Source organism: Ictidomys tridecemlineatus, chromosome 4, assembly GCF_052094955.1.
Source record: "Ictidomys tridecemlineatus isolate mIctTri1 chromosome 4, mIctTri1.hap1, whole genome shotgun sequence".
In the NCBI taxonomy this organism is placed as follows: Eukaryota; Metazoa; Chordata; class Mammalia; order Rodentia; family Sciuridae; genus Ictidomys; species Ictidomys tridecemlineatus.
This window is the reverse complement of record NC_135480.1, coordinates 72,322,481-72,342,887: the sequence shown is the minus strand read 5'-3', so window position 1 is coordinate 72,342,887 and position 20,407 is coordinate 72,322,481. Positions and strand designations below refer to the sequence as shown.

Here is a 20,407-nt window from a genome sequence, read left to right as displayed (position 1 = left end):
AATGTGACTATAGGAGACAAGAATGCCATCCTAAAATATTCTTCTTTGGCATATTGATCATTTCAAACTAGTTATTTTGAGAAACTTCATACATTGAATAGCTCTGAAAGACTCCTTTTATAAAGGAAGTTTACATCTATAAAGATTTTTATTGGTAAATGTGTCTGTATCGAGAAGAGAGTTACTCTGAGAAAACTTTTCAGTTGAGAAATTTTAATCATCACGATGAGGCAACCTGTATTCACCATACATTTCTTCCCATTCCCTTCCATAATTTGGCTCCATCACCTCTAGAAGATCCAAGTGTCTTTTTTCCTTTCTGTGTTTAGTATGCTATATAAACTTGAATCAGCAGGCCCTTCTTTGAGTCTCATATTTTTGTGAAACCACCATGCCATGGGTATGCACATAATTAAAGTAGTAGTACTTCTGCTAATCTGCCTCATGTCAATTTTTACCTCAGCCATGAATTTAAGAGTGTTCTTTGAGAAGTCATGTTTCCTTCCTCTACAATCCAACCCATCTGTGAGATGGTTGATAGGAGGAATAAAACTCTTTGCAATGGATGGCATGATTTCCATATTTTGAATGACAGTAGTCATAGCATTTAAATATTGGTCCATTCTGCACTGCTCTTAATTTCTTTCTTTCTTACCCCTAACCTGTGCTCTTTCCTCCTGAGCCTGATGCCTTTAAAGTCTACATTATATGCTATTAAAATAAACACTCCTACTTTTCTAAATAACCTCCTTTGACTTCAACATTATTTTAGTGCTTTTCTTTGAGAACTCTCCTTTGATTCCAATCTGATATAAATGCCCCTTCTATAGTTTATATCTATTATTTTAATCAACATATTTATACTATAAATTACATATTTATATATTTCCCCTTGGAGGAAAGGCAATCTATATTAATGTCTTTCTGTCTCCAGAGATCAATAAATATTTGTTTAATGAATGGAAACTATAAAAGATTAAATTAGATGAATAAATGAATGCATATAGATGAACAAATAAAGAAACAGGGAATAAGGGCTTTGATCTGGCTAAGAGGAATGCCAAGCTGAACTACTTAAGGAAACTCAGGTAGCCCCTGTCTTAGAAACATTCTTTTACTTATGCTCAGTCTATAATGGTGGCTTTGTTGCCATGTTCAATAATGATGGTGGATACAGGCAGCAATGATAGCAGTGCAAGCTCAGTTAGCAGCTTAATTATAGTCAGTCACATTAGAATTCCTCACTATTGGCATTTATATGAGTGATGAACTCATATAAATTGTTCAAGCTCTCAGGAAGAAATGTCTTTAATTTGTCAATCTGTAGTATTCCTAGGTACAAACCAAACATTTAGGCCATTGGCAACATACCAGGAGTCAGTAAAAATATAATAAACTTGTCAAGAGGCATATTTGTCACACCTCTGAGAACAGCCTTGAGTTTTGTACCCTGAGTGGAGGAACTGTGGTCATTTCAGTTTTGCATAGCTAGCACTGAGAATATATAGCATTAGCATACCATTGGGCTTCATTTGGCTAAACCATTAATAAATAAGACCCAGATATTTAATGAAACCTCTTTGAATCAAGAATCCCATTGAGTTGTTGTTTCAGGGCGTGGAGTTGGAAACTGACTTTTCCTTAAAGGGTAATGATACTTTTTTATATATGATCAAGATGCTACTGGGATGAGGCTGGCTGCATTCTTGAATACACCATTTCCACGTGACAAAGTGAGAACTTTACCATCTTATTATATTATCAGTTGATCCACCCTCAAAATGAAAATACCAGACTGGAGAGTTAATAAGTGTCTGTGATCCAGATGTTCAATTTTGAGAAGAGCCCAGTAGCAAAATAATGACTGTTTAGGAGAAACAGTGTCCAGGAGAAGATGAGACCAATTCTCAAAGAGCAGTTCAAGTGGGGGTACCTCTATTTGATGATAATTCAAATGAACCCTCATCAACTCAAAGATTTGTGACTCAAAGAATTAATGTGGGGCCCAAGGGTAGAAATCATGCCATAGCTTGCTACCAATAGAGCCACCAACAGTGTTAGTGGATGCTGATTTTGAAGTTAGATTATGAGTAAAATGTCAAAGTGAGAACATACTCTCTTTATTATCCATAGAACCCAATGAGGTATGGGGGCCTCTGTTTTGATGGCTGGGGCTAAAAAGACAACAGTTTTTCCTTGCTGATGGAGGGAATTTACCCATAGAACCCCTCAATGTTGTCAGTTTATCACCTACTCTTGCTGGCTGAGGTTTTTGACTTTCCATCTAATAGGACATTATGTAATTACAATTTTGAACATCAAAAACGAGAGCTAATAAGCCAAACTCAAAAAAGTCCAGGGTTGAATGTTTTCTGTCATATGCAAAAAGCAGAAAAAAATAAGAGGAAAAAAGGAGGTGAGAGACATGATGAAAATAAAAGAGAAGAATGGAATGGAAGAGGGGTGGGGTTGAGGGGAAGTGGGTAAGATGGGAAAGGAGAGGGCCTGCAGAATGAAGATGATCAAATTATACTGTGTGCATGTGTGAATGTACCATGGTGAATTCAATGGTACACTGAATTTTACATGTATGCAATTTTATATGTATACATTATGTATACATATAAAGCACAAATTTATTTAAACAATAAATAGCTGGGTATGGAGGTACACACCTGTAATCCCAGCAGCTCTGGAGGCTGAGGCAAGAGTATCAAGTTCAAAGCCAGCCTCAGCAATGTAGTGAGGTCCTAAGCAACTTACTGAGGCTCTGTCTCTAAATAAAACATAGAAAAAGGCTGGGAATGTTGCTCAGTGGTTAAGCATCCCTGGGTTCAATCCTTGGTACCATAATAATAATAATAATATAAAAAATAAAAATAATAAATAGATGGGGGGAAAGCCAGTAGAGTAGTGCAAGTGAAACAGGAGGTAGGGTTGAGAAAAGAAAGAGGTACCAGGGACTGAAATGCAGAAAATTATATTCAATGAATGTGTGATTATGCCAAATGAACCTCATTATTATATATAGCAATAATAAACTCAGAAAAACATAAAAAAGTAGAGCTACCAACACTAAACCTTAAAGCAAATGACAAAGGAGTTTAGGTACTGCAGAAGCACTATAAACATATTGGGGGCCTTGCCATATAAATGCAAATACATTAGTCTCGGACCTCAAGTACCAGAATGCTAGAAAAATGAAGTAGGAAGTGTAACATACCAAATGCTGTCAGTGCAATGAATTTAATTACAGTTAAAATGTCTGAAATACCTAAGGGAATAGCATCAACAACCAAATTCACCAAGCTTTAATACTCTGTAAGGGTCTAGCTCCATTAGCATTTCTTACTGGCCACACTTGGCTGTTGTTTTAAGATATTATACCTTGTGGTATTCCTGCTACCTTTAAAACCTTATGCAATTTCCTCTTTTCTTTGAGATTTTTCCATTGTTTCTGCTGGACTACCTGAAAGAAAGTGGGGAAAATAATTGGGGAGAGAGCTACTGATTCCACTAGCATCTTTCTACATGTACTCTTCCTGATTAGGAGAATCCCCGTTGGACTTTGTAGGCATTTACAGTGAAATATTAATACCAATTATACACTCAGCAATTAAAGGCACAAAAAAACCGATACATTGAATGGCCCCAAAGAGCTTCATATACAAGGTCACTTTAGCTTTCCTACAATGAATCCTGCCCAAATCTAGTGATCTGAATCCTAGTGCCTGAATGCCTTACCTCATAAGCGCTAATCCACAGGGTGAAGGCGAGTGTGTTTTGGATGTTATATCCAAGGGGACTATGATAAGTTGAATCCCTCCTTTCCTTGAAGTTCTTTAGTATATTTGAATGGGTATATATGAACCTTGTCACATCTTAGAAACAGGGAAACATTGTCCCACTTTTAATCATCTTTTTCCTTACAGAATCTGAGATCAGTAAAAAGGAAGAGGGAGGGGTTATAAGTCATGGAGGGCAAGACAGCTATATAGCCATAAGCAAGGAACATTTACTTCTGATTTTGAATGTCGTGGTGGTAACTTTTAGCTGAACAAAGTAGAATTCTAATGTTTTGTTTCATCCAAAGTTTTTTTTTTTTTTTTTTTTTTTTTTTTTAAATCAGTAGCCACACCATCAAAACTGCCAATCTCTAGGGCTGGGGTCATGGCTCAGTGGTAGAGCGCTTGCCCAGCATGTGTGAGGCACAGAGTTATATTCTCAGCATGACATATAAATAAAAATAAAGATCCATTGACAACTAAAAGAATATTAAAAAAACAACAGCAACTGCCGATCTATAGATGATAGATTAAAGGCACCTGTGTTTGGTCCCACAAACTATAAGAACAAAATTAGGACTGCCAACCTGATTGTATCATTTATGTAAATACCCACAATCAGGTACTGTTTTATGATGAGGCACCTTGGAATAATGCTGATTGAGCATGAACTACCTCCCTTGCTGCCTGGATTTATCATCATAGCAAGTATAGAAGAACATGCTCCATCATAGACTGAGCACAAAGTAAAGAACTTTGTTGCATATTGCTAAGGCTACCCTGAGTCCCTCATTTAGTTGAGCATAACATTCTTCTTAACCAGATCAGACCTCTTCTTTGTTCTTCTATCTAGGCATGCTTTTATTTCTCTAATCATTTATACTTTGTATTCATTAAACAAGTATGTATCCTTCAAGATTAAAAAACAGTAAGATATCCTTCCTGTTCTCCAAGAAACAATAATATGACAAAGAAATATATTATTTATAACACAGTGTGTGTTAATCACAATGAGAGGTTTAAACAATGGGAGCAGAGAAGAGGGGCATCTACAACAGACTGGTATCAGAGAAATCTTGGTTTATGCTCACAGTGTTTGCAAAATTTTCTCCTTTCACAATAAGTACAGGTACATGACTTTATAACTATTGTCTGCTCACCAGAATGAATCTTAGTAGCTGAGGATAATAAATAGATTGATGAGGAAGTCTTCCCACCTACAGAAGAATTAGAAAAAACTGGAAGCTGTCTTGGAGTCTTTTTCCTAGTACTTGGCCTGAAACCATTTCAGTTATTTCTCTATAAACATTGAGGCGAAAGACCATTATTATGCAGTTGAACATAAAACATGGTCAACATGTTATTGATCTTCAAAAATGTCCCACAAAGTCTTTCACTAGCCCAACAGTCCCTAATCCTTTCTCTTTCAGAAAACCGTGACTGTCAACATTCCCTTCTTGTCACTGCCAAGATTGCAAAGTGTCTTGATATTTTACTTTTTTTGTAAGCTAAGGAGTTAGGCTGCCACAGTTTCATAGATGCTGCCAGAAGACCCATAAGACAAAGATAAAGGACTGTATTACTTGCAACAATAGCAGTAGCCTGAGAATCAACATTTCTAGTCTCTGTTTCTCAAGCCCCATTTCCTACAGGGCCATGCTAACATTACCACATGACAAATTCCCATGCAATGGTTTTTATAGGTTGCAATCACTCAAATGAGGGAACACTACCAGTAAGCAAACCTATTCTTTGCTCTGAATGTAGTCATTATTTCTATCATCCAAAGCTGCAGTTAAAAAGTACTCAAGCACAAAGGCAGTCAGTGTCTCTGCTTGTTTTGAGAACTCCAAAAACTACCTGTGTAGAGATTTCTGCAAGTATGGGAAATTACATAAGATGAAATAAACTCTTCTACCTTCATCTTATTAACCATGCTCAGCTTTTACCAGATCATCAGTTTACTTTGGAATAGTCCAATTTCAACACTCCCTGGTGAAAAGCTTTGAAATTTAAAAACTTGCCTTTGAATAACTGTCCCATTTTATGATTTCTCTTTGGGAGCAATATAAAAATGGGTTAAGCAGTACATTCATATTCTAAAACTGACATAAGCAACATCTAATGATTTTATTCAGGTCTTAGATATCTTAAGATTCATGTTAAAACCTTGAAATACTTCACTTACAATTCAGAAAATAAGCATTGATTCTTAAACTTTTTTTTTTTTTTTTTAGCTTACAGTTTGGGGTGGACCAAAGGAGAATGCTTCATGTATTGAGCAAAATAAAGAAAATCAGTGTTTTGAGAATGAAACTGATGAAAAGTCAAGTGTAAGTGTTCGAGTATTTTCTTTGTTTCTATGCTTTATTGGGAAAATGTGTCTTGTACTCTATGTATAAAGTTTGTAGTAGTGTTAAAATAAAAGAAAACGTGTAGCCTAATTTCTAACCTTGACATGGTCAGCATATTGGGTTCCCCTGCTACTAACCTGACACTGAATGTTCATCATTTTGAGTAGTTATATATTTCAATTTGGGATCTGTGTTTTGGTGTGTAGTCTTAAATTGATGGTGATAACACTGCCATTTTGTAATCTACTCCATTTCTTCTCTGGTGAAAAATATTTTCATTTAAAATAAAAGGTGCTATTTTAAACTATTTGAGATTCTTATAAAATGGTAAATGCTTTTCCTTCCAGGAAAGGAAGTCATCTAAGTTGGCAATAACACTGTTTTCTCCAAAAGGACAGAGTAAGTGTGGATGTCCATGTTGGACTCATTCATACTTAGAAAACAATTTTTTGGACTTCCTGGCTGTCCACAGGGATATTTGTAATTTTGCTTCCTGAAGATGAAATCATTAGGCCTAAATGGAATACAAATGTGCCAACTTGTCAGGCAGCTTAATTAAATAAATGCTGGCACATATATTAGAGAAACTTATGTTCTCATCATAGGAAAGCATATTGTTAGTCTATACTGCCTGAACTCCAAAACCTTCAGTTTATCTTATATGAGAGTTATGAGATTTTAATAAGATCTTGAATATAGATTTAATAGTGCCTGGCAAATAGTATATTTATTATTCTATTAAAATGAATTTCAAGTTTTACATCTTGTAGAGGTGATGTTTATATTAAAATTCCAAACATAGAAACAAAGACATCACTAAGAAGAAACTATAAAATGTTTCTTCATCTTTTTATTGGTGAAGAAGCATTTTACATTTAAGTTGGAGAGAAACTTGACTGTAGGAAGCATATAAGTCTGAGAAGAAATCATGGTGTAAGAGTAAGTAACAATTAGAGGCTTAAAACTTGAGTCATTATTTTTGTACACTTACTGTCTGAGAGTTCTTGGGCAAATCATTCAGCCTTTCTGTACCTCGGTTTCCTAATCTAAGTGAAAGGTTTTTATTAGATAAATTGTGGGTCCTTTAAAATTATAATGTATTTATATCACTTTGATATAATATAGAAATCATTTATTTTAGAGAATCTCAACATTAACCTCAATTATTTTCAGGCTATAATGTGTGTTTACACTCTATAAAATAGCTATACCTTCTAATTAAATAGAATTCTTTAAAGGTCAGCTCTATTTTGCTACTTATTATTCTTTCCTACATTTGAAAGGAAAATTCTTTTCCTTAATGACACTAATGCCTGTTTTAGGGAGGTAGAACAGAACAAGGATTCCCTGGCATTTATATGCATAAATTAGATGTTATTCATTACCTCCATTTTGAAATTGATGGTTCTAAAACAGTAACTAGCCAAATAAATCTTGAAAAATAAAAATAAAATTGGAGGCCTTATATCTCCTAATTTAAAAACATACCCAAACAAATCATAATCCACATGGTATGGTACTGACATAAAGACAGATATATGGACATATGTATGGACCAAAGCAACAGAATAGAGAACTCAGAAATAAAGGCTGAATGAAAGCAAAGTTGGTAGTACTATACAATAAAAAAGAGATTATTCAACAAATAGTGGTGAGAAAACTGGGTATCCACGTGCAGAAGAATGAAGTTGGACCCTTAGTTTACACTATATAAAAATTAACTCAAAATGGGTTAAAAACATAATTAAGATCAAAGATTATAAAACTCCCAGAAAAAAACAATGGAGAAAATGTTAAGACTTTGGCTTTGGCAATGAGTTCTTGGATATGATACTAAAAACATAGGCAATAAAGGCAAAAATGAAAAGTCAGAACTATATAAAACACTTTCTTCTGAAGAGATGCTCAGCACTACTAATCATAACAGAAATGCCAATTAATACAACAATTAGATCTCAGACCTATTGGGATGATCGTTATCAAAACAAATATTAGTAAAGATGTGGAGACATTGAAACCCTGGTACATCGTTCGTGAGAATATAAAACAGTGCAATCATTATGAAAAACGTACAAACATTCCTAAATTACAATATGATCCAGAAATCCTATTTCCAGATATATAGCCAAAATATTTGCAAGAAGAATTTTGAAAAGATATTCACACACCAATGTTCATTGCAACATTATTTATAGTAGCCAAGAAGAGGAAGCAACTCAAATGTCCATGAGAGGATAAAGAAAATGTAAAAAATAATATTAAAAAATGTTTATTTACAATGGAATATTATGTAGCCTTAATACAGAAGGTAATCTTAGCGTGTGCTAAAATATCTTGAATCTTGAGGAACATTATGCAAAGCAAAACACATGAGTCACAGAGAAGACAATATTGATGATTCCACACATACGAAGTACTGAAAGTAGTCAAATTTTTAGAAAGTAGAAAGGAGTTTGCCTAAAGCTAAGGAAAATAGGGGAGGAGGAATTAGTGTTGGTGGATATGGAGTTTCAGTTTTACTTATTTATTTATTTATTTTTGCCACATGGTGATTAAGCTCAGGGCACATGTTAGATAAGTACTCTTAACTCTGAACTATACCCTCAGCCTGAATTTCAGTGTTCTGATGACGAAAAAGTTTTCAAGCTCTGTTGTATATCAGTATAAATACATAAAATGGTACTGAACTCTGTACTTAAAAGTGGTTGAGATTACAAGTTTAGTATTTTGTTTCTTATAACAACAATGAGAATAATAATAACAATAAATGATTCTGAGTTAATCTTCCTCGGTCGCCAAACATGAAAATATCATAGAGTCAGAGGATTAAAAGTAACTTTAATGGTAAACTAGAGAAGTGACCCCTAATTTTAAATTTCCTCTACTACCACCCTGTAAAAGGGGAATCTGTCATTTTCTGGAAAACCTCTAATCTGGAATATTTATTACCTGCCAAGGTAGCTCATTTCATCTGGGCAACTTTTAATATTATTCTTATTTGACCCATGATTTTCAACCTATATTAGCACTGGGCATATTTTATATTTCTCAATATAAGTGAAAACACAGTGGCAAATGTCTCATCTTTCTGGAATTAATAAAGATTATTATTATTATTATTGATGGAATATTATGATTCGCTCTTGCAAAGTTGGTTTACTAATTTAAAACATAAAATGTCATAATTTCTCTTGTCCAGGTTGGTGAAGACATCATGTTTTATCTTTGAGTATCTTGTAGTGCCTCAGGGTCAGGTTTCTGCCTATTTAAAATCAATGCCTGGACTGTCTGTACTAGCATTGCCTGAGATCAGGTTTGTGTGTTACTAAATGTGACACATTCATGAAGCAAGTTTAAACTATTCAATTCAAATATCAATATATCTCAGTTTTTTCATTGGTTATATTAATTTAATAGTTATGAGTAATTAATTATATTATATATCATGACAGTTTATCTAATCACAACCTGATTAACAAAGGGTCAATGTTTATTTACAGATCATGTATCTGATAAGGGGTTAATATTTCAAAATTTATAAAGAATCCATGAAATTCAGTAGTGGAAAAAGAACCCAATTAGAAAATGGACAAAAGACCTCATTGGACATTTCTCCAAATAAGACACAAAAGCAGCCAATAAGTATGTGAAAAGGTACTCAACATTATTAGGGAAATGGAAATAAAAATTACTATGTGTTATCACCTTATACTTTTTAGGATAGTTAGAGTAGCTATTATCAAAAAGCCAAATACAACAAATGTTGTTATGAGTGTTGGGAAAAAGGGACTCTTTTGTATACTGTTGGGCATGTACATTAATATGATGAATATAGAAAACTGTATGGAGTTTCAAAAGAAATTAATAATAAAATTATGTTATAACCTAGCAGTCCTTTTGGGTATACTTTTAGAAGTATACTCAAAAAGAAATAAAATCACCACCTCATAAAGATATCTGTGCCCCTATGGTAACTACAGCATTATTCACCATAGCTAAGACATGGAAACAAAGTAAGTGTCCAATGACCCATGAATGAATAAAGAAACCAAAAAAAAAAAAAAAATAGGATAGCACATTTTATTCATTCCTAAAGAATGAGATCTTATCATCGATGGCTTACCTAGATGGCTCTGAGGAACACTATGCTTAGTGAAATAATCAACCACAGAAAGAAAACATATTGCAAGATCTTACATATACAGAATTTAATGAAAAAAATTCCAATATACTGTGCTAGATAAAGAAGCAGTAGTTAACAGGGGGTAGTGAGAGGATGGGGAGGAAATGGGGAGATACAGGTCAGAAAATACAAAGTAGTGGATATATGGAATGAACAAGTTGAGAAATCTAATTTCCAATTTGATCGCTATAGGTAATAAAATTGTATTTTATATAGGAATTCATGCTTAATGAGAAGATAGTTTATCTTATACAACCCCCAAATAATGATGGCCATATTAATTTATTTCACTATAGTAATCTTTTCTTTATCTATATGTATCCCGTGGTATCATGTGGTATAACTTATTACACATGACAAATTTTATTAAAAAAAAAACTAAAAAAAAAAAAAAAAAAGCCAGGCATGGTCGTGCATGCCTGTAATCCCAGCCGTGCAGGAGGCTGAGGCAGGAGAATCACAAGTTCAAAACCAGCCTCAGAAATAGTGAGGCACTAAGCAACTCAGTGAGACTATATCTCTAAATAAAATACAAAATAGGCCTGGAGATGTGGCTCAGTGGCAGAGTGCCCCTGAGTTCAATCCCTGGAAACCCCCCTGCAAGAAAAAAGCAACACTAAAAAATGTTAATGTTGAATCCGAAAACTATTACTTGTTTTATGTATTTTAAATACTTTTATTAACATAAATCATTTTGGAGCTAAGCTATATTAAAAACCATAGATTGCACATTTCATGTTGCACATTTCAGATTCTGCCCTTGCTTTTAGAAAATGGTTATGTGTGTTGGGTATTAATTCATTAATTAAAAAAAAATCAATTTAGAATCTGTTATGTTTTAAACACTGGTGACACAGCTGTGAACAAAACAGATGAGTTTCTATTCTCACATATAAACTTCAGATAGGGTAAATAGTAACAGAAATTGTGGTCATTGCTATAAAAGAAGTAAACCAGAAACATGTCATGGAGAATGATGGAAGGTAAGCTAAGCTAATTACAGGGGTAGTTTGAGATGGTTTTATTAAGGTGGTAACATCTAAAAAGAAACCTGAATGATAAGAAAAAAGATCTAGTGTGTGAAGATATAGAGAAAAAGAGGTGCTGGGAGAAGGAACAATAAACTCAATGCTTGGGAATAATTAGAATGAAATATTATATTTGAGGAGCAGATAATAGGCTGGTGTGTTTGGGTGTGGGAAGAGTATTTAGCAATGCTACTAAAGTTATTTATATTAACTTGAAAGCAAAATTGTTTTTCAGACCATATAGCTTTTTAGATTTGTGGCTTGTGCACAACTAGAAGTTTTGGAATGTATTCAACCCACAGCATTGTGTAATAGGAAAAATGGAGTTCATAAGGAAGAAACCTAATATTCAGTAAAGTTTCATAAACTTGTGATATTTTAGGGAAACATAATTTTTATCAAATATTCCATATATGTATGGTTTATAATTTACAATGATCTAAATTTTAAAAAAAACTTGCTTCAATTTTGATGATAATAATAACTGTATGAGTGATATTTTATTGATTAACCATGTTGTGACTCATATTAAGCAAAATTGACCCAAAATTCAGGTCTATGTAAGTAAAAACCATGGTAAAAAATAGGTTCAAAGTGAAAATTACTTGATTTCTGCAGCAGATGATGATTTACTTAAAATTTTGCTTATTTATTTATTTTACAAATATTGACATACATTGCACAGAATTTGTAGACTTCTGCTTTTTACGAATTAGTTGCATGATCCAATATTATCCTGATATTCTTTTTCATCATTGAAACTCTGGCAAAGTCAGTCCTTTTCCAGTTGATCCTAATTTCCTGCTTTTCTCTGGAGAGTTTGGAAATGAGGGCAGGCATTTTGCCATGACCTGCCTGCAGTCTATTTATTTTACTAAGCTAACAAGCTTTGCAGATGTCATTCGTGTGCCTGCTGTCCTGGGTATATGGGGAACATCAGACAGGGATGGTAGTCCAGGTGGGTGGACTTCTTGTTATTTCCTTTGGAGCTAATTGTCCTATTGAGGAGTTCATTCCTTCTGGAGTTTCTCCCATGGTCCTTATAAGCTATAAAAACCCTCATTGTAGGAGCCCAGAGATGCACCATCTTTTTAAGGGGGGGTCCCCAAATTTTGGTTACTAGACTGCACAGAGTCTAGGTTACCTTTGATTCCAGAAGCCCTTTGGATCTGAGTGTGTTACACTTTCAAGTTGTACCCAGGGAGGCAGAAACTGTCTCTGGATTTGAGGTGTGATGAGGTGGAAAGAATATTGATTTTATACTCTGCGTTAGAGTCACCTAGGGCATGTCATATATCCTCAGAGAGCTTCAGTTTCTGCATTCACAAAATGGGGATTATAATTCCTTCCTGAAGGGTGTTATGGTCATCAGAGATAATATTTACAAAGTATTTGGCAAAGGACTTCATATAATATCTGCTTGATAATTTACTGTAATTATTGATATCTTAAGATGCTTATATTTATTACTGTTTTTCTATTACAAGGGCAAATACCTGTTTCATCAGTCCTGTTGTAATAGTTCAGCTGGAAACTTCCCTTTATTATATATGATTATTCCAATCCATGCCATCTTCATCAGACTGGATCTGCTGAAAAAATACTTGTATTTGCAAATACCTTCTGCTAAATATGCAATCTATTTTTTCCTTAAATTCATACATATATGTGTAAATATATCTGTATATATGTGTTTATTATGATTACTCTATGGATGAGTGATGCATATCATAGATTTAATTAGATTTTTAAAAAATCTCCTATCAAGAAAAAAATAGCATAACAGAACTGTGATCATTCTTTCTTTCTACAGATATTTAATTCATACTTCTTAAATGGCAGATACTATGCTAGGTGCCAGAGATATATGTTAAATCTATCCTCAAGGCGTTTAGATTTTAGGACACTAGACATAGGATATATTTTACTCTAGATATTTTTTTCCTTGTTGAAAACAAGCAAAATAAATGGGATGGTATCAAACTAAAAAGCTTCGTCACAGCAAAGGAAACAATCAAGAACATGAAAAGAGAGCCTACACAATGGGAGAAAATCTTTGCCCCCTGCACCTCAGATAGAGCATTAATCTCCAGGATATAAAGAACTAAAAAAAAAACTTACCCCCCCAAAAAAACCCCAATCAATAAATGGACAAAAGAACTGAACAGGCTCTTCACAGAAGAAGAAATATGAATGGTTGACAAACATGAAAAAATGTTTAACAACTCTAGCAATTAGAGAAATGCAAATTAAAACTGCACTGAGAGGGGCTGGGCCTATGGCTCATTGGTAGCACACTTGCCTGGCATGTGTGAAGCACTGAGTTTGTTTCATAGCATCACGTATAAATTTTTTTTTTTTAAAAAAAAGGTCTATCAACAACTAAGAAAAATATTTTTTTAAAAAAAGCTACACTGAGATTTCATCTCACTCCAGTCAGAATGGCAATTAGTAAGAACATAAGTAACAATAAATGTTAGCAAGGATGCAGGGTAAAAGGTACACTCATATGTTGCTGGTGGGACTGCAAATTGGTGCAACCACTCTTAAAAGCAGTATGAAGATTCCTGAGAAAACTTGAAATGGGACTACCATTTGATCCAGTTATTCCACTCCTCAGAATATACCCAAAGGACTTAAAATCAGCATACTACAGTGCACAACCACTTCAATATTAAAAGAAGCTGAATTCCCAATAGCTAAGCTATGGAACCAACCTATGTGCCCTTCAACAGATGAATGAATAAAGAAAATGTGGCACATATACACAATGGAATATTACTCATCCATAAAAAGAATGACTTTATAATTTTTTCCAGTAAAGGGATGGAATTGGAGACTATCCTGCTAAGTGAAATAAGCAAATCCCCAAAAAACCAATGGCCTAATGTTCTTTGTGATTATGTGGATGCTAAGAGGTGGGGAGGGAAGAATAGAAGTTCTTTGGATTAGACAAAGGGGAATGAAGGGAATCGGGGAAATGGGAATAGGAAAGACAATAGAATGAATTAGATATAACTTTCCTTTGTTTATATATGAATACACCACCAATGAAACTTCACATCATGTACAACCACAAGAATGAGATCCTAATTAGAATAAGTTATACTCCATGTATGTATAGTATGTCAAAATATACTCTACTGTCAGGTATTTTTAAAAGGAACAAATAAAAAAGAAAAAGAAACAAAAGTAATACATTTGAATGATTAAGAAACAGACTAAGTGGAAGTAATTAATAATAGTGATTTTCTAGTATCAAACTTTCAATAGTAGATTTTACTAAGAATAAATACATTTCTGGCACGATAGCATTAACCTTAAGGAATATCAAGTAGAGCAGTTACAGCAGTTGGCTTTATTTCTTGCCAAACTTTCCTTGTGAAATCACAAACCCAGTTGAGCTCTATGTCTGTAAAAACAACAACAATAAAATGTTTCTAGCTGATGCCTTGTTAATTTTAAAAATTAAGTAATGTTTCCCTTGAGGCAAAGAAGTAGGTTATTTTCTGTCATCTTTATATCTGTGGAAAATCGATGGAGGGTAAGTTTTACACAAAGTGGAAAGCTGAATTCTAAGTGGAACTATGCTTTAAAATTTTGTGTTTTTACGTATCTCCAAACATACATTATCTAATTAATTGCTTGTGATGAACACAAAATTAATGAGTACAGGACGCTTATAGCATATGCATGCATACAATAAATTCATACAATTTTTTAACATTAGATTAACAATGATCTTTTTTTTCCCCAAGCAGAGATTGAATGTTCAGTTTGTTAAATACCTACTGTAAAGTATTTTTATTTAATGGAATCCCATTGAATATGGGGTTGTATAAAGGTGTAAGACACTATCGATTCATTTCTTTTTCAAATAAAATAGAGTACATGGAATTCTGTTTTTTTTTTTTTTTAACCAACTTCTAGTTAGCTCCTCTGGGTGCTTTTCAATTCAGCCCAGGGCTCTTCTCCAGAAAGTCTTCCTAACTACTCCATTCTACTTTATTATTCTAAAACACTCCAAGTGCTTGCAGTATGGTAACTCTAATTTTTTATTTGCTTATAGAGAGATTCTGTTATCTTTTACTGATAGTTTTGTCTATGCATAAGTAGATTTGCAAATATATTTGTTGCATGACGAGAGACTACACAATTGGAAGACCAAATCAAAACTTTTAGTTTTTTTGGAGCTTAGTTTACAGATGATACAGACATTAATCAAAAAAACATATAGTAAGCCCTCCCTCAAGAAACAAGCCAGTCAAATGACTTAGGGAGTGCTTATGGTATGCTAAGAACTATGCTAGAATAGTTGACTTTTGTTTCTATAGGCCAGTTTACCAAGTACTTTCATTTGTGATCAGCCAGGGTCAGAGGACTCCCTCTTGTCAATTTCCCCTGCTCTTAGCTTTCTCCGCTCTAGGAAAATGGAATTCGGTTACAAAATACCTTTCTTACAAGGATACCTTGTAAGAATTTTATTCATCTTACTCCACTATTCAATTTATTTCCTTTCTGCCTCTAACCTCTGACAGTCTCTATTCTGATCATAACTGAGAAAGCTCTGGGATTGCAATTAATAGACAATGGTCTTCAATGTTGGCACTTCTTAGGAAATCATTTGAACATCCTAAGCTTGTGAGAATGTCACAAGTGCTTTGTCAACTCTAAAGAGGCATGAAGCCTAATTATTTAGAACATGAATATGGCAGTCAGAATTAGGTACTTATTAGATGCTTTGGTTGTGTCATTCAAGAAGTACTCTGGTACCTGGAAATGCTCAAGGATATGATGGTTTATATACTCTAACATAAGCTTAGAAAATATTGACTTAAATCAAGTATGGTAATACTTGAGGTAATGAGGTAATAAGTGAGGAGGTGAATAGGTAAAGTGATGCTTCTTTAACCTTTTCATATTCTGAACCATAAGACAGTTATCTAGTTTAATTTGCAACAGTGTTAATTTATTTTTATTATTTAACTTGAAAATTATTTGAAGTTTATAATACCTGTAGGTTAACAGCTCAGAGGAAATTGTTTTCTAAATATAAGTATTTTAATTACTTTAAAATATTTTATGCAAAACTGAACTTTAGAAGCTCCCCCTTTTTCTCTGAACACATATCTGATTTGCTATGAACTTTAAAAAAAATCTTTAGAAACAGTGATTTCATTTTGTTAAAATAATGACATGTCAGTTTCTGAGACATTCATCTATTTAGCAATCAGGAGGTTATTGAGGTTTGAGCCTGAATAATTCATGAAAGGTAAAAAGAAGAGCCTTATGAGTCCATTCTTTTTAAAAATTTGTTTGTCATAGAAAGTAAACTTTTTGTTTAAAAAAGAGGGTGGTAGTAGGAAGTCGAGAGGGAAAGGGCTCTGCCAATATCTTGAAGAGGTAATTGAAATATGTGGATCCCTAGACATTTCTTCTTGATACTGCCATTGGTCTAGATGACTGTGTAGTTTTTTCCTAGTGAAAAGGAGGCAGTTGATTTTCCATTCTTGTTAGTCAATCAGTGCAGAAATCCCTCCCCACCCTCTCCTTCTCTCTCCCTCCTTTCTGAGCTTGTGTCTTTCTGTCAGTTGTAGCCTGTCTGCCTTATGTATCTAAGACTATGAGGAAAAACAAAAACAAGTATATTATTATCTAGAGTGATGCTTGTCAAATACCTCAAAGGCAGCCTATGTAGCAGCTTCACTGGAAGAGAGGGATTTGAGGGAGGGAGGAGGGTTAATCACTTGGCTGGTAAAATGCTGCAGAAGGGAACACAAAGCTCTGCCCACGTAATAAGTGCCTGCAGAACCGCCAGCGAAGAGGGAAAAGTTTGGGAAAGAACTCCTTTGTGCCTTAGTACATGGAACTTTTGTAAACACCATAAAGCCTTCCCCACCTCGATTTTATAATACATGTATTTGTTGAAATGTTCTAGTTGTTTGTGTATCCGTGTAACTCATAGACCACACGAATAGCTACGTGAGTAAAAAGAAAAATTAACATTTTCCAAGTTAAGCCTCCAAATCCGCAGTTTTTTGATGTCCCTGGCCAGATTTTCCTTATCCAGCTGTTAGTCATTTGTAAGAAGCTGCCCTTGAAATTGCAAGTGAGTTCAGATGTGATGTATGCAGCACCGCATGCACCTTAGCTTTCCACTCATATCTTTCCAGTCATTTAGGCTCCCGGGAATCATGCTTATAATAAATAGCTTTTTATTACCAAAAACCGCTGTTCTGGCAGCAGAACGACAGTCCTTTGATAGATGGGCCGGCTAGTTTTTTGCTTTGTGCTTACTCAGAGTTGTTAGTAGGAAAGACGAAGGCAGCAAAAGGGGGACTTTGGCAAAGGAAATCTTATGAGTATACTGAAGCAGCCGATCAGAATTCAGAAACAAGAGCGAGAGCTGAAATGTGATTCTCTGGTGCTTGGTGTAGCACTCATCTCCACGCTAGAACTGTGCGGGGCACTCACAGAAGCCTGGCTCCCATCACGGAATTCACTAAAAGACCATGCAGCCGCGGAGCCCTGCAAGCCACCGGGAAGTTTTGCCGGAGCTGATTTCTAGGGGATTTTCTGGTGCCTAGGAGAATCCTGCCTGCCTTGAGCTGTATGGAGGAGGGCTCCAGTTTCCCATGAGGGGCCCCCTTGGAAAAGCCGCCTGTGCAGAATCCACGCTCTGCTTCTCTCAGTGTGCTATTTACCAAAAGGCTTTTCTCACCTTTGCTGATTTGCTGGTGTGATTTCCATGTACTGAGTCCTGTGTAGGGATCCAGGATGGATTGCCTGTGCATTGTCACCACAAAGGTAGGATAGGAAACAGAGCTGTTATGTGCAGCATTTTTTTTCTATTATTATTCTGGTCCTGTAATTAAACAGCTCTGGTAGGTACTGCCAGTTCATGAGATAAAATGATGAGTAAAATTTACTTTGCTGGGCATTTTGTTTCCTAAGAGGGTTTGAAGGTCCTGTCATTCTGTGATTTCAACTTCTTAAAGTGACATTGTTTGTGCAGAAGAAAGGATAATTTGCCTGTGTGTTTTCATGGCAGTATTTGCTTTTGCATCTATTTATAGCACACAATTGAAATCTCTGTAGTGGTAGTGTAGCTCACACATTATTTTTACATAGCATATCAGGGTAGTCTTTCTGAGTGTGGTAATTAGCTTTTCATTTAAAAAACATGTCTTCTATGTTTGAAGAAGCCAATCAGCTTTACTGTGGCTTGACATATTGTTCCTGATTGGAGAATTCTGATGTTCTGCATTTTAGTGATTTTTTTTTAAATTGGCAAAATAAAATCTTTAGGCCCTGATCTAAAGTAAATAAACAAATATAATATTTAATGTTTAACTGGTTCTGTTTTGATTACAAGCAAATGAAATATTTGCATTAGAAACAGAATTAAGGGGAGAAAGTAATAAAATCAATAAGCCATCCTTTAGTGGGGCTTAACTTACAGATGATTGCTAAAAATTTCAAACATATTTTATTTTACTCTGTCATCAGTTCTAGTGTATTTAAATTTCATTAACATTAGTAATTTGAATAGGATTGCTATTATTTTTAGAAAAAAACTTATTAAAAGACACTATTCATTAGCTTCCTTTTCATTTTGCTTGTAAACATACCATGAGTTAATTTGAGGTCCTATCTTTTAACATCTCACATTTATTGGATACCCATTAAACATGACAAAATCAATAACTTAGTGTATGAGACTCAGAAAATGTAAATTTCCCACTATGATCTCCTTCTACCACTAAAGATTATTCAACTTTGAAGACACAAACCAAATTCCCTTTTATTTGACATTAAGTAGTTTAGTTTTACAAATTAAATTCCAGAATATTTTAATGAATATTTTCACAAAGGGCCTAGTATAACATGGCAGCTTCACTTGACATTGGTAGACTTAAAACCTAGAAACTTCTTTTGAACTAACTGAGAGGCTTCAAAATTACATGTTGCCTTACTTTACTTTATTGCCAAGCATCTCATTTACTTTTCCCAGTAAGGTCATTAAAAGTAAATAGACTAAAATAAATTTTTAAAAAAGCTAAGTGGGAAGGTGCATGTCTTTATGTAATCTCGGAAAGAAAATATCCTAAGTATATTTTACCTTTCTCAACGTATTGTACTCCATGTTATCTTTCTTGACATATTACTATGAAATTTGAGCTCCATGTGTTTTATAATTATTTGTTTTTAAATCATAATAATTTTCAGTGTTTTGAAACATTAATAGTACTTTAAAAGAAGTTACAAGCTAGGTATAGTGTGCATACCTGTAATCCCAGCGACTCCAGTGATGGAGGCAGGAGGATAGCAAGTTTGAAGCCAATCATAGCAACTTAGCCAGATCCTATCTCAAAATAAAAAATAGAGAAAACTGGAGGTGTAGCTCAGTATAACATGACCCATGGGTTCAATCCCAAGTACAAAAAGAAAGTTACAAAAAGTTATTAATTAGAACGCAAAACTGGAAGTCTATTACAATGAAGAAGTTAATCAACAGTGAGATCCAAGTTCCTTCAACTTGGATAATATAATCTAAACAAAAGTATGATGTATACTTTAATATTATTTATCAAGTTATTATTGACCAAAGTTATAGCTACAAAGGGAAGTTTGCTTTAAATGCTGTAAAAGACACAACTGTCATTATTGTAATATTTTAACTTATCATATAAAATATATGATTCAACAGGACAAACATGAGAAATTTCATGAACTTTTTGAGTTCATTATATTCATGAATGCTTCTTGTGTGCCATCTTTAAAAGACAAACATATTTAAAATGAAGTTATTTACAGTGTTTAAATGGTAAAGAAGTATAGCACATTCATATGTAAGACTTCTTGGAGCGTTTCAGACTGCAAATCTGATCCTTTTACAACTGATAATACCAGTGCTGATTCCTTACTTTTCTTCCCAAATGGCCATGCACCAGAGATGACCTTTGTACACTTTTCTGAAATTCTTTGACAGGAAACTTGCCAACAATATAGAAATCTTAATTCAGTCTTAGTTTAACCTTGTCTCTTTCTCCTTCA

The 20,407-nt window shown here is 34.2% G+C and overlaps 1 protein-coding gene across 9 annotated transcripts in view; it reads left to right on the top strand.

The window, feature by feature from the left end:
- The window catches only part of Dlg2 (discs large MAGUK scaffold protein 2), a 1,969,681-nt gene that overhangs the window by 441,584 nt on the left and 1,507,690 nt on the right, over nt 1–20,407 (top strand). For 7 of the 9 annotated variants that reach the window (XM_021725176.3, XM_078046781.1, XM_040285028.2 and 4 more), the window contains one exon: nt 6,023–6,118. In XM_021725176.3, coding sequence (XP_021580851.2) covers nt 6,023–6,118 — 96 coding nt within the window. Of the gene's footprint in view, nt 1–6,022; nt 6,119–17,706; nt 18,158–20,407 lie in introns of those variants that run through there. The other 2 variants (XM_040285030.2, XM_021725179.3) reach the window with 1 other exon arrangement.